This window comes from Lissotriton helveticus, chromosome 8 (genome assembly GCF_964261635.1).
Source record: "Lissotriton helveticus chromosome 8, aLisHel1.1, whole genome shotgun sequence".
Classification (NCBI taxonomy): domain Eukaryota; kingdom Metazoa; phylum Chordata; class Amphibia; order Caudata; family Salamandridae; genus Lissotriton; species Lissotriton helveticus.
In genome coordinates, this window is record NC_136069.1 from 1,679,191,978 (window position 1) to 1,679,204,829 (window position 12,852).

Sequence of the window (12,852 nt, forward strand, 5' to 3'; positions counted from 1 at the left end):
CTTACCTCTGTTCTCCTGTTCAGATTTTGAGAATACAACTACATTGCAAGTTTGGCTTTTGTAGTGAGTGTGTCGACAACAGATACAAACACAGTTTAATTTTTCACAAAAGACTGTGTTACACTTTGCAATCCATTGCATAAAGTTATCAAGAGTAATACCTAAGTCCTGTTCTAACACACCTACACATACCAACTACTCATTTGCCCTAGAGTCCTCTCCAGGACCAAACAAAATCCAGTTTGTGCCACACATGGTGCTCATATTTTGCATGTTTTCAGCAACTACAGAATATTGTTTATTTTCATAGTGTTTAAGGTCACATGGTATGTATTCGTCACTAGGTTTAATTTCAACACATCAGTTACATTTGAGAATGTTTAATTGGAGCTCTTGCCGAGAATCTGAAAGTCACAACGTGTAACTTTACATAGGTACTACAAAGTTTAAACTTTATTTTTAAAGTTCTTGTACGTTATAAGTTTCACAAAGGCACAAGTTGCGGTTGAACACTTCAGTGGTGTATATAATTTTAGTACACAAGTTTGGTGAGAATTTGTGGCACAGAACATGCTTTTTATTTGGCAGAAGCATGAGAACAATGATGAATATTCTTGTTTGGTAGTTGGTTATTATGCTAATTAATAAGGTAGGAATTTTGATGTACATTATTTCTTTGATTAGTTGACCGAATGAATTGCAAATTATATTTCAAGATATTATGTTTTAACTTTCTATTGCTTACTATTTCCATTGATGGGGTGTTTTTTTACTGTTGATATTGAAGGGGTGGTTTTTATTGTAGTTACCCCTGAGGAAGGGCATTTTTGCCCGAAATGCATTGGGTTTACATCTTCCATCCTGCGCTGTGAACAATAGTGTACTGATGTGCGTTTTAAGTAAAGCCAGATAGGCACTTTTGAAACTGCTGTTACACTACATATGGACGAAACTGGAGGACCAATGGGTTAAACATGAATAAAATGCAAGAAGCTGAATACATTTGATTGACTGGCAATATCTTGGTTGTGCATCCTGTGCTTAAGGAGCCTGATGAGGTTTGAGCATATGTTCATATATTACAACCAGCACAGATGGAGCTGCACCACACAAAAAGGGCAAACGTGAGTGAAAAAGAGTGTCAAACTTTCATTATCAGATACAACTCTTGTTTGTAATTGACAGTCTCTATACGATCCATATATTTTTCTCTTCCTTTATTTGTTGTAAATTAAAAAAAACATCAGCTAACGCGTTTCGTCCATTTAAACATTTAAGGCAATAGAGATGTAAATCATCTATTCCGATCAAATTTAGTGCATCAAAAGACACAGGGCACTTTTCAATAAGTATGCCAAAATCTGGCATCTGTATGGAGCTAGAATAGTAATCCAAACAAGGAAGACAATCCGAGTAATTATCCAATATAGGTGATGAATTGCTGTAACCATAAAGATGGTGTATTTGAAAAGGCAATTAGAGATAGATGTGCCTATCACAATATGAATAGAACTTTGTAGTGGAGATTAGCCACCAAACTGTATGTACCACAGTTGGAGTACACAGTTTCGGATTACCAACTCAAAGAAGAGCGTAATCCAACCCTACGCACTCCAGCTGTGGTCCTACTTTCGAACTAAAACAAGAAGGTGAATTTCATGAAAGCATTGCCTGATTTTTAAATGGATTTTTCTGCTTTTCCCCATTGACTTTAATGGTGCATGATTGCGTACGAAAGTGATATATTTTCCAAACTCTTAAAAATCATAACTCAAAGCTCTTACTGTAAATCAATTTTCTTGGTCTTAAAAATTACATAACAAAACGATACTTTAAACAAAATCGATTTCGTATTTATTCTTGAGTGTGTGTCTAATTTTTTGTCTGTGTGATTACAATGCGCTCTGACATTTTGAAAACACAAGGATGCGCCATATTCACTAGAATATGGTGCACCTCTGTGTTTCTCCTAGCGCTGGTGCAAAACAAGCTGCCTAGCACCAGAACAGGCACGCTGCCGCCATGTGGCAAGGGTGCCAGCGCTGCAGCAATGATTGTGTATGTGCAGATAGGGACACCTTTCTGCACATAAACAATACATTTTGGCGATTTGCTCCTTCTATGTGTGCTCAGAATGCAGCACACATGGAAAGGGTAAATAACAAGGGGAAAATAATAATTTCCCCTCATATCGCCATTCTAGCACCTGCTATTGCATGGTGTCAGTTTTTGGCACTGCATTAGTCTTGTAACTCTGGGGCAGCATAAAAAAACTATGAGTTTTGCGGTGGAAGGCCCACAGCAACACCCATTGAGCATGCCTTTGCTGCAGAAGACTGCGGCGGAAAGGGGCATATTTACAACAAGGTGTTAAGCTACGCTAAATGGCTTAGAATCACCTTGTAAATATGGGAAATGGTACTATGCCACCGGAGCATCAAAAATAGTGTTGATCTCATGGCGATAGGGGCTAATAAATATGCAGCAATGCAATATGCAAGCAGCCTTGAGATATTAGACACAATGACCTCAGCATGACAGTTTCTATGTAACATAGAAAACTGTGTGCACCAGGTATTAACCTATGTACATGTGCTTGTTTTGCATTCTGGAAATGATGTATCTGTGAAGTTTCACCACAGTAGGAAGAGTTCAGGTAGTATCATTCTTAGCACCTTAGATGATGCATCGCGAACACTTTACTACATTGACCGGAGTCCTTAGGGGCGACACCGCCGGTGTGTGAGTAGTGTGCACCCCACCCCCATTTGTAACTTTAAAGCTCCCGTGAGCAGTGGGCTGACGAGCCTGGGATCCCGCACCTGAGTGGTACTATACCTGGCAGATATTGGCAGCCATCGGCAACCCCAGTACACGGCCTATCCCTGCTGACGAGGGGTGATACCCCGAAACACGTGTCCAGGGATGGCGAAGACAGCGAAGATAGCAGAAGATCGAAAGATGATGCATCGTGAACACTTTACTACATTGACCAGAGTCCTTAGGGGCAACACCGCTGGTGTGTGGGTAGTGTGCGACCCCACCCCCATTTGTAACTTTAAAGCTCCCGTGAGCAGTGGGCTGACGAGCCTGGGATCCCGCACCTACGCGCCTGAGTGGTACTATACCTGGCAGATATTGGCAGCCATCGGCAACCCCAGTACACGGCCTATCCCTGCTGATGAGGGGTGATACCCCGAAACACGTGCCATGGGATGGCGAAGACAGCGAAGATAGCAGAAGATCGAAAGATGATGCATCGCGAACACTTTACTACATCGACCAGAGTCCTTAGGGGCGACACCGCTGGTGTGTGAGTAGTGTGCGACCCCACCCCCATTTGTATTTTTAATACTCTGCAAGGTACAGAGTAAGTTCAGGAGGGAGACTACCGATTTGAAGACTAGTCTTGTGCCTCCCGATTCCTGCAAGCAAAATCCTGATTCCTTTGAGGTTTCAGCTGACAGGACCTGGTATTGTGTAACATGGTGTATGCACTTTCAGCAGCCTGCTCCTGCAGGCCAGTGCACAACATTTGCATCACACTCTCTCTGCCTGCCTTAACACTTTCTTCGTGCTTCTGACATGTAAGAAAAAAAACATGCTTTTGCGTTTCAAATATCTGAGCCTGCAGCAGCAGACTTGCAAAACCCATTCATGACATTAATCCGAATCAGGCCCCGTTCTCTCAATTTATTTGTAGAAATCTCCTACTTTTCTCTTCTGAAATGTTGGCATGTATGTAAAAGCTGTCCCCAGTAGGCCATTCGTTTTGGAGCAGATGGTCAGTACTTTTAGGAACTTGGCTTTCTTTGAACTGTTGTACATAGAATAAACACTGAATGCAATGATGGTTTCCCATGGAGCTGTTGTTGATATTTCATGTGAATTACACAAACCATTAGGTGTATGATAGAGAGGCAATGTGGCAGATAACCCAGGCTTTTTGCACCTAAGGGAGTTGTTTTTGCGATGGCATTAATATTGCCTCAAATTCTTCTGAGCTATTTTGTACTTAGTTACAGAGCTCTAATGCTATTATTGTTTATAGAGAATGTGTACAAACGAAGCATGGATGATGCTGTCAGTGATGTCATCAATTATGTCATTTGAGATGTCATCAGCGATTGTTAAATGATTTCATAGAAGATGTCATTAATGATGTAATGTGTGAGGTCATATGCAGTGCATGGCGGGGGTGTAAGCTATTGTTAGCTCTGCTAACTATAACCAGTGAATTGTTGTGTGTTTTTAGTTCAAAATATTAATGTTATCACTGAGATATTTACCTAACTATAACGTTACTGTAACCTTCCCTATCTTCAGTGAATTTCTACGTTTTTTAATTTAAAACAGATATTTTTATCATACCTAACTATAACATTACTTTAACCTTCCAGCGAATATATATGTAGATTAGCATGTTATATATACCGCTTTAGAAACTTCTATGAATTCTTAACAAGAGGATTTGAAAATCAGTTAACCAAATAAAATGTTTCTAATATTGTTATGTCTGTTACTGGTCTAAAGTCAAAAGGATGTACTGTATACTGGGATTTTGTGCAACTATGTGATTGTAACTAATACAATCTAAAAGTAAACATATTGAGGTGACTGTAAGGTAAACATAACATGTGTATTTGTAAAGCACACGTTCACCCAGAGGTCTCTTGGTGCTGAATAAGAGATGTTTATTGTTACCCAACTCAATGGTACTCATTTAATTGCCCTCAAATTGATGAAAAGCTGAGCGGACACGCCAGGATTTGAACCTGTGACCACGAGGTTGAACACAGGCCCCTGCAATGGACGCATTAGTCCACTGAGCCACCAGACCTGGCTAGACTTAATTCATATACATTTTACAATTCTTTTCAGGATATAATTTGCTTTATTGATCTCATGTCTAATGTGTAATTAATACAACATATAGTTAATCATGTTTCAGTGGGAATAGGACCACTGGCTTAACCCATATCACAATTAGAAAATTAAATATCTTATTCTGTCTCAGTGAGCATACCATTAAAAGTTTCTAAAAGTGGTAAATATCAAAGTTTCCACCTGTGTAAATACTTAAATTAAATAAGTAAATACATGTAAACATTACTAGTTGAGCAGTTAATGGTGAGTTTCCTCGTTTGCACAATACCATTCTTCACAGGAAGAATGGCTTTATTGCCATTCCTAAAGTTCCAAAATTCATTCTAATTTCACTGGGGCCAATTTGAGAAGTCGGAAACAGCACCAAAGCACAAGTCACATCGTTCTCCAAAACACTATCATTGATGGCCCAGGGGTGTGTAGGAATGGCAGAAAATAAACTAGAAGGAAATATGTCACGTGATATATGAAGAAATGTGTTCCTTACTGTCCACATCAGTAGGTATCTGCTGAAAGAGCACAAGGTAAGGCTGATATATCACATTTCGGAAGATCCAGTCCAACCGCTGCTCATTGTGTACAATGATCGCTTGCTTAGCTACCCCAAATGATACTATCCAAACAGCCAACAGAAAGAGGAAGAAGAAGATGTCCTTTATCTGAAAAGAGAAATGGAATATTGTAAACATTTTAGCCAAAATGTACTGCTTTTTTGCAATGATGTCAAAATCTGCTGGCATTGAATTTACAGAGTGTTATATGGTGATGACAAAATCGCCCATGGAGACCAAAAAAGAAGAGTGCTAAACTTTTTATACCATACAAAGCAGGAATAATGTTGTGTGGAGACACAAAGGGGCATATGTACGAGGAAGTGGCGGAGTGAGGTGTTAGCCGTCATGGCTTAACGCCTCTCTCTGCCACTTTTGAAACAATATGGTGCAGCCTTACGTATACCCCTGCACTGGCACTACACTTAGCAGTGTAGTGCCAACGAAGGCACCCTTGCACCATAGTGCAAGGGTGTCTGCGTGCAGGGGACAATTGTTTATGTACAAGAAGGTCCCACTTCCTGCACATAAACAATCTTTAAATGCCATTTTGTAACTTCTATGTGTGTATCTTTTTTAAGATTGTTTATGTACAGGAAGGGGGATCTACCTGTACATAAACATTCCAAGGCATTTTGCTTTTTCCATGTGTGCTGCATAAGCCAAAACACATGGAAAAGGCAAAAACGAGGTGAAATTATGCATTTCTCCTTGTTTGGCCAACTTAAGGCCAGGTTTTCCCTGGTCTTATTTTTGGCGCTGCCTCCTATTTACTTTGCCCTTGTTATTAGGTGGCAACTTCAAAATCAAAACTAATATAGAAACTATGAAACCCAGCAGGCTTAGGTGCTGAACTACCAACTGTTACAGGAGTCTCATTAGACCTCTTTGAACATCCTGCCTGCCCTTCCTTTTTCTTGCTTGCAGTCAGTTAGGGTTTTGCACCCTCCACTCTCAACTGTTTTGATTTTGTTAATTCATTGTGTACAGTGTTAAGGTCTACATCATTGTTTAGAATGTTTTATTTATTTTTGCCATTTATATTGCCAAGATGAAGGTGTTTTTAATCTAAATCACTACACACTGTTAATTAAAGAACAAGTTATTTACGTTTGGTAACGCCTTTTCTGGGAAAGACTATATCTAGCTTCAGATTCCTTAACATTTAATTCTCCTCAGACATCAGATTGTGCTCTGGTAAGTGACGTTGTGCATCTGTCGACAGTGTCATCTGCGCCAGAAGTGATGTCGCAATACCTAGATAGGTGCAACCCGTGCGGGCCAGCATCTGGTTTTTTTCACTACTTTCCATGCCAAAAGCACAGAGCCCTGAAGAACACTGACGACTGGCATGTCAAATCTAGGGCCCTGAAAGGGGTCATCCCTGTCCCTGGAAACCCATTCCAAGAGCGTAGAGGATGGGTGGGTTGCTAAGGAATCTGCAGCTAGATATAGGGCCACATGTATCAAACAATTTTACATTCAGAAATGGTGCAAATCGGTAATTTCACCCATTTGCAAACACAAATAGCCTTTCAAGATTAATGAAAGGCTTTGTACTAGCAATTTTAGGAAGTTGCAAACATTTTTACTACATCACAATTTGTGATTCTCTTAGCACATGTACCAAGCATTTGGGAAATGGTAACCATACATTTAGGTTTAGCTCTGGAGCAGAAAGAAAAGAACTGACGTCAGTGAGCCTGGGTGATGCCTAAAAGGTTCAGACACGTCACCTCCAGCAAGGATGACGCTGATGACGGATGCAGAGGTGATCAGCACCACCTACAGCTGCGCAGGGGTACTGCTCATGAAAAATCTTTTGTACCCAGTATGACATCCGGGAGGAATTCAAAGGTAAGGAATCTGCGGCTAGAAGTGTCTATAAGATTGCATTGTTGTTTAATTGTTATTGCCATTGTTATTTCAAAGTTAAAGTTTCATTTTTCATGGTGCTTCGTATTGCGGAACTTGATTTGCAGCCTGCCGGGCCTGTCAACAGGTTCTTAATTATAGCTGGTGTTGTGTAATATTTGGTATCCCCTTCAAATCGTGTATCCTCTGGCCTTCTGCTGTTTTCGGAAATTAAACAGTGCTCGAGCAGAGACAGACAGAAGCAGTAGAACGCCTCTGGAGCTTAGTTAGGGGATACATGACTCAACGGGATACCAAACTCAGCTCTCATGGGACTCGGAGCTTAAAGCATGTGGATTCTCTGGGGAGCTGCTCACCTGTGTCAAGCAAGTACTTCCACAGAGCTCAGGTTCTCACAGAGATCTCTCAATAGTGCGCTGGGGCTCATTGAACTTTTATTGATATTTGCTCTTGTATATTCTTTAGACTACAGTTTTAAGGCGCCTGCCACATTGGAATAAACAAGCTCTGTTATCCATCAAAGTTCCAATGCAAACTCCTTGAAACACTTTACTGTTTCAAGTGTGCATGCTTGGGTTTGCACAATATCGAGCGACTGCTTTTTCATCAATAGATATTGCCTATTACAATTTAATAATAATAATAATACTTCAATTCATTTCTGATCTGTGCCTGCTCAAGTTTGCTTATGGCGATTCAAATAATGCAGGGAGATTATAAAATGAACGTGATTGAAAAGGTTTTCAAAGACAATTTGAAACAATTTAACTCAAATCAGTTGTAAATTCTTCCATGCAAGAAATTGTTCACAGAGTTGCAGACAACGTAAAAGCGGTTATTTTGGACCACACCGAACTGGCTGGTAGCAGCAAGTACATTCTAACGCATTTGCTTATAAAAGTGGCTAACTTCTCTGTAAGACCTCCTAAAAAGCACGCTCAAAAGCCTTTTTCTCTGGCAAAATGGTCCGTTGGAATGAGCATGGTCTTCTGCTGGCAAAGGATCTGGCACTGTGAGTGCAAACGAGGCAAATAGCATATCCTTACGTGACTGTGGCTCCTTGAAAGAGGAAGAACAGCGTAATGCTACAAAGAAAACACTCTGGGGCTTATTTATGAGCCTCTTGCAATACCTTTGCACCACTTTTTGTGACACAGTGGCCACATTTTATGACCTTCCCTGCAACCCTTTTGTGTGTTTTGCGTTACAAATCCAAAGGTACATTGAGAGTAAAGTGTTGCATTTATCATCTACCTTGAACTGAACTATTCTATCAATTGACCGTCATATTTTTATTACAGTATTGTGGATTTTTGTCATTTGGGTCTTGTGTTAAGTCTATATAAAGAATATTTATTTTTATACAACCTGTGTGGTGTCCATCTGTAGTGTTGTCACTGTATTAGGGTATGTGTTCACAAATGCTTTACACACTGCCTCTGAGATAGGCCTGCCTGATAGTGCCAAGCTACCAAGGGGGTGAGCAGGGGTTATTTTAGGAGTGTAGCCCCTTACCCTAACTAGAAGCAAGGGTCCCTACGTGGTCAAAGGTACCTACCTCTGCCAACTAGAGACCCCCAGTTCTAACATTGGTGATCAGCGGTGAGGACTCTGGACTTGCATTTGTGACTCATATACAGTGATTGGTGTACACTACTAGTGAGTGCAGAAAAAACGCAACCACATACATTTTGGTAGATTGTTTTTCCTGGGATTTCTTTTTTTGCCAAGAACTGCCAAGTTTAGCCACCATGAGCAGACCAGCATCCATCGCATCTTTGGATTTAGATTTTGAGGAAGCGAAATTAGAAAGTTTCAATGTGAAACTGCTAAAGCACTTGCACTCTTTGCCCGTCCGTGCCTGGACCATGCCCAGTGCCAGAACCCCTGGCACCACGAGCGCCACGACACCTGACACTGCTACGACGCCAACCTCCTCCACGCACTCAACGCCAGCCGTTCATCTACCTGCTTCATGGCCATCCCGAAGAGCACCCACGGACCCTTCACCTGACTAATCTGCAGCTTCACCAGCCAGCGTACACCAGCATGACCTGACCCTCCCACCAGGGCAGGCCACAATCACCTCAGATGCATACTACTCAACACTTGCTCAGTCCACAAACACGCCGTAGAACTCTGGGACCTTCTCGACTCATCCTCCCCGGATATCACCTTCCTGACGGAAACCTGGCTGAACCCCTCTTCAGCACCCGATGTTGCCAATGCCATCCAGGATGGCTACAAGATCACCCACAGAGACCGCACCAACAGACCGGGGAGAGGAATCACCATCGTCCACCAGAATACCCTCAGAATCTCGACCAGCACCGAACACACCCTCAGCACCGCCGAACACCTGCACTTCCAGATCTAAACACCACCCTCAGAGGAACCCTCGTTTACAGACACCCCAGACCCCGGTCACAGTTCAGCGACACCATCACCGACATCACTAGCTACATCCTCCTTGGAGACCTGAACTTCCACCTCAAGAACGCCAACAACAGCAACTCCCCGACTCTGCTTGACAACCTCGCCAACCTTGGTCTCAAACAGCTTGTCATGACACCCACCCACTCTGCTGGACACATGCTTGACCCCATTTTTTCCACCAGCAACCACGCCATCTTCACCCAAACCACCAAACTCTGCTGGACCGATCACCGATGCATCTACTTCTCCTTCGAGAAAAACACCGCACACAACCACCGCAACGAATCCCCCATCGCAGCTGGAACAAGGTCACCGAAGACCAGCTAATCACCACCCTCACCCGAGACCCACCAACCAACCACACCGACACTGACACAGCCGCTCGTAACCTCTGGCAACGAATCGACGAATGCACCAACAGCCTCGCCCCAATCAAGAAACCCTTAAACAGATGCACCAACAGAAGGGCCATCTGGTTCACCACTCCAGGCATCCAAACAGGCCTGCTGAAGACTCGAGAAGAAGTGGCGCCATGAACAGACACCGGACAACCACATGGCCCTCAAGAACGCCAGCCGCAGACACTACCAACTCATTTGAACTGCCAAAAGGACCTCCTTCAAGGAACGGATCGACAACAATGCACACAACAGCAAAGAGCTCTTCAATATTGTGAAGGCACTCGCCAACTCCAGATCCAGCACCAATGATATCCTGCCGTCACATCTATGCGACTCTCTTGCCACCTTCTTCCACCGCAAGATCAGAGACATCCATGACAGCTTCAAAACTCAGACCCCCAGACAGCACCCTCTGCATGTTTCGCAAGATCTTCAGATGGATCCCCACAGGAACCAGAAGGAAGGTAACCCAGACCCTCGTCACCAGCAGGCTGGACTACGGCAACACCCTCTACGCGGGAACCACAGCCCAACTCCAGAAAAGATTTCAACGCATACAGAACGCCTCAGCACGCATTGTCCTTGACATTCCCTGCAACAGCCACATCACTGCCCACCTGAGAGAACTGCACTGGCTCCCCGTCAACAAGAGGACCACCTTTAAGCTCCTCACCCATGCTCACAAAGCACTCCACGACGCCGGACCTGCTTACCTCAACAAACGACTCACCTTCTACACCCCAACCACCTGCTTCGCTCCGCTGACCTCGCCCTCGCCAACGTTCCATGCATACACCAATGACCACCGACGGCAGATCTATTACCCACCTCTCAACCAAGACATGGAACACCCTCACCATCCACCTGTGACAGACCCAGGACCTGCTGACCTTCAGGAGACTTCTCAAGACCTGTTTGTTCGAGCAGTAGCAGCCCCCCCCCCCTCAGCGCCTTGAGAACCTCACGGGTGAGTAGCGCTCTCTACAAATGCTTAATTGATTGATTGAGTTGTCCATCACTAGAGGCCTTATTTAGTAGCACACCTTCTTAGCTGGCCTCTTTAATGTGCTCAATAAATTCCTCTTTGAACTGTGATTTATCTCTGACCAGGGGACGCCAAGTATGTGTGCAGTCATTTAATATGGATGGGGAGGGAGCAGGAGGGGGAAAGGCACACAGTGATATTTTATTATGTATGGAGAAGGTCTTATCATCGATTCTGGCTCTGTTGGATAGATCAGTTGCTAATTCTGATCATTTTTTGGATGTCTTGTCCTCAATTTTAATGAGAGTGCAGCACTTAACACTTGGCTTATGTCCAAGGAGGGAACAAAGGTGCATTGACACAAAATCTCATGCCTCCCAGACTAGCCTAGTGGTAACAAATGGGGTGGCAAAAATTGGAATTCAGGAGGGTGATTATGGTAGACTTGGGGTCACTCCTTGTGGGAAATGCAATGGTAATTTAGAGGCCACAAAGGAGATTGCTAACTTTCCCAGTTCTCCCTTTTTAAATCATTCTCGTGAGGTACGGTGTAATGTTGCCCAAACTGCAAATGCATCTGGAATTGAGAACCCTCTTCCAGTTTTTTTGATACTTAGAAAAGAGGCTCATATTACCTCAGGGGTTTCAGTTTTGCGAGATGTACACCCTTCTAGTGTTAATTTATTAAGGGTCCACCATGATGCTGATTCTCCTGTGAAGGGGGTGGCCCACAGGGTTGCAATAAGGCAAAATGCTAGAATGGGAAAAAGAAAAGAGTCTGACAAATTATGAAATGTAAGTAAAAAAAGCCTCTAATGTTTAAAACGAGTCTGCTTCTAAACTCAGCTTTGAAATGTAGAAGGGCCAGGGAATGTTGAAGTTCATCCAAGTAGTACAACTGGCACTCCTCACACACCAAGCCGAGACTAGCAACGGTTGGGAAAGGGAACCAAGGATATGGGAGCGACTGTCCCTATTAATTGGGGTGTAGCGAATGGATGTATAGTGAAGGATGACACTGAGGATGGGCTTGTTGAACTAATGGGTAACATTGAATAAGGTTGTGGAGTCTCCCAAGAGGCTGACTGGGACCTTAAAAGACCTCCTTTATCTCCCCTTTATGGAGAACTTTCTTCCTTGGGTTCAGTGCCCAAACCTATGAGGACTCTTAATGGGAAAACTCCTTCTTTTAATCCATTAGCACAGCCGCTTAATCAAGAGGCAGGGTCAATGGATAATATTAATCCTGGTAAAGGATTTGGTCTCAGCCTTGTATCTAATTTAGTGAATTTAATTTCCTTGTTTGATGGTGAACTGGGTTCACTTGAATAGAAGTTGTATTTTGTAGCTCCTACTAGAGATTGAGGCCTTGTGTGTGGTGTCAAGTAAGTCTGGGTGGTGAACTCCCCTCCGCTAGTGGAGTTGATGGAGTTTTCCGCACTCTCCGCCTCACGTTGCGGATCACAGTTATTTTCCTCACTCGCGTTCGTCAAAGTCAAGTTGGTGAGCATAAGCGAGGAAAATCCACCTCCCGGTGAGAATTTTCCTTGTTCCTTCTCATGCTCGCTAACATCAAGTTAGCGAGCATGAGAAGGGAAAAAAAACTCCTGGTGAGATTTCTCAACGCGGGCGGGCAGATTTCTCATTGCGAGTGCTCAAGCATGCTGCGACTGCTCATGATGAGAAACCGTCCGTTTGCGTTGAGAAAGCTGCAGCT

General features: G+C 43.2%; 1 protein-coding gene across 4 annotated transcripts in view; it reads right to left on the reverse strand.

The window, feature by feature from the left end:
• The window catches only part of LOC144773622 (transient receptor potential cation channel subfamily M member 2-like), a 1,628,848-nt gene that overhangs the window by 548,971 nt on the left and 1,067,025 nt on the right, over positions 1-12,852 (reverse strand). For all 4 annotated transcript variants that reach the window (XM_078658771.1, XM_078658770.1, XM_078658769.1 and 1 more), the window contains one exon: positions 5,375-5,546. In XM_078658771.1, coding sequence (XP_078514897.1) covers positions 5,375-5,546 — 172 coding nt within the window. The remainder of the gene's footprint in view (positions 1-5,374; positions 5,547-12,852) is intronic.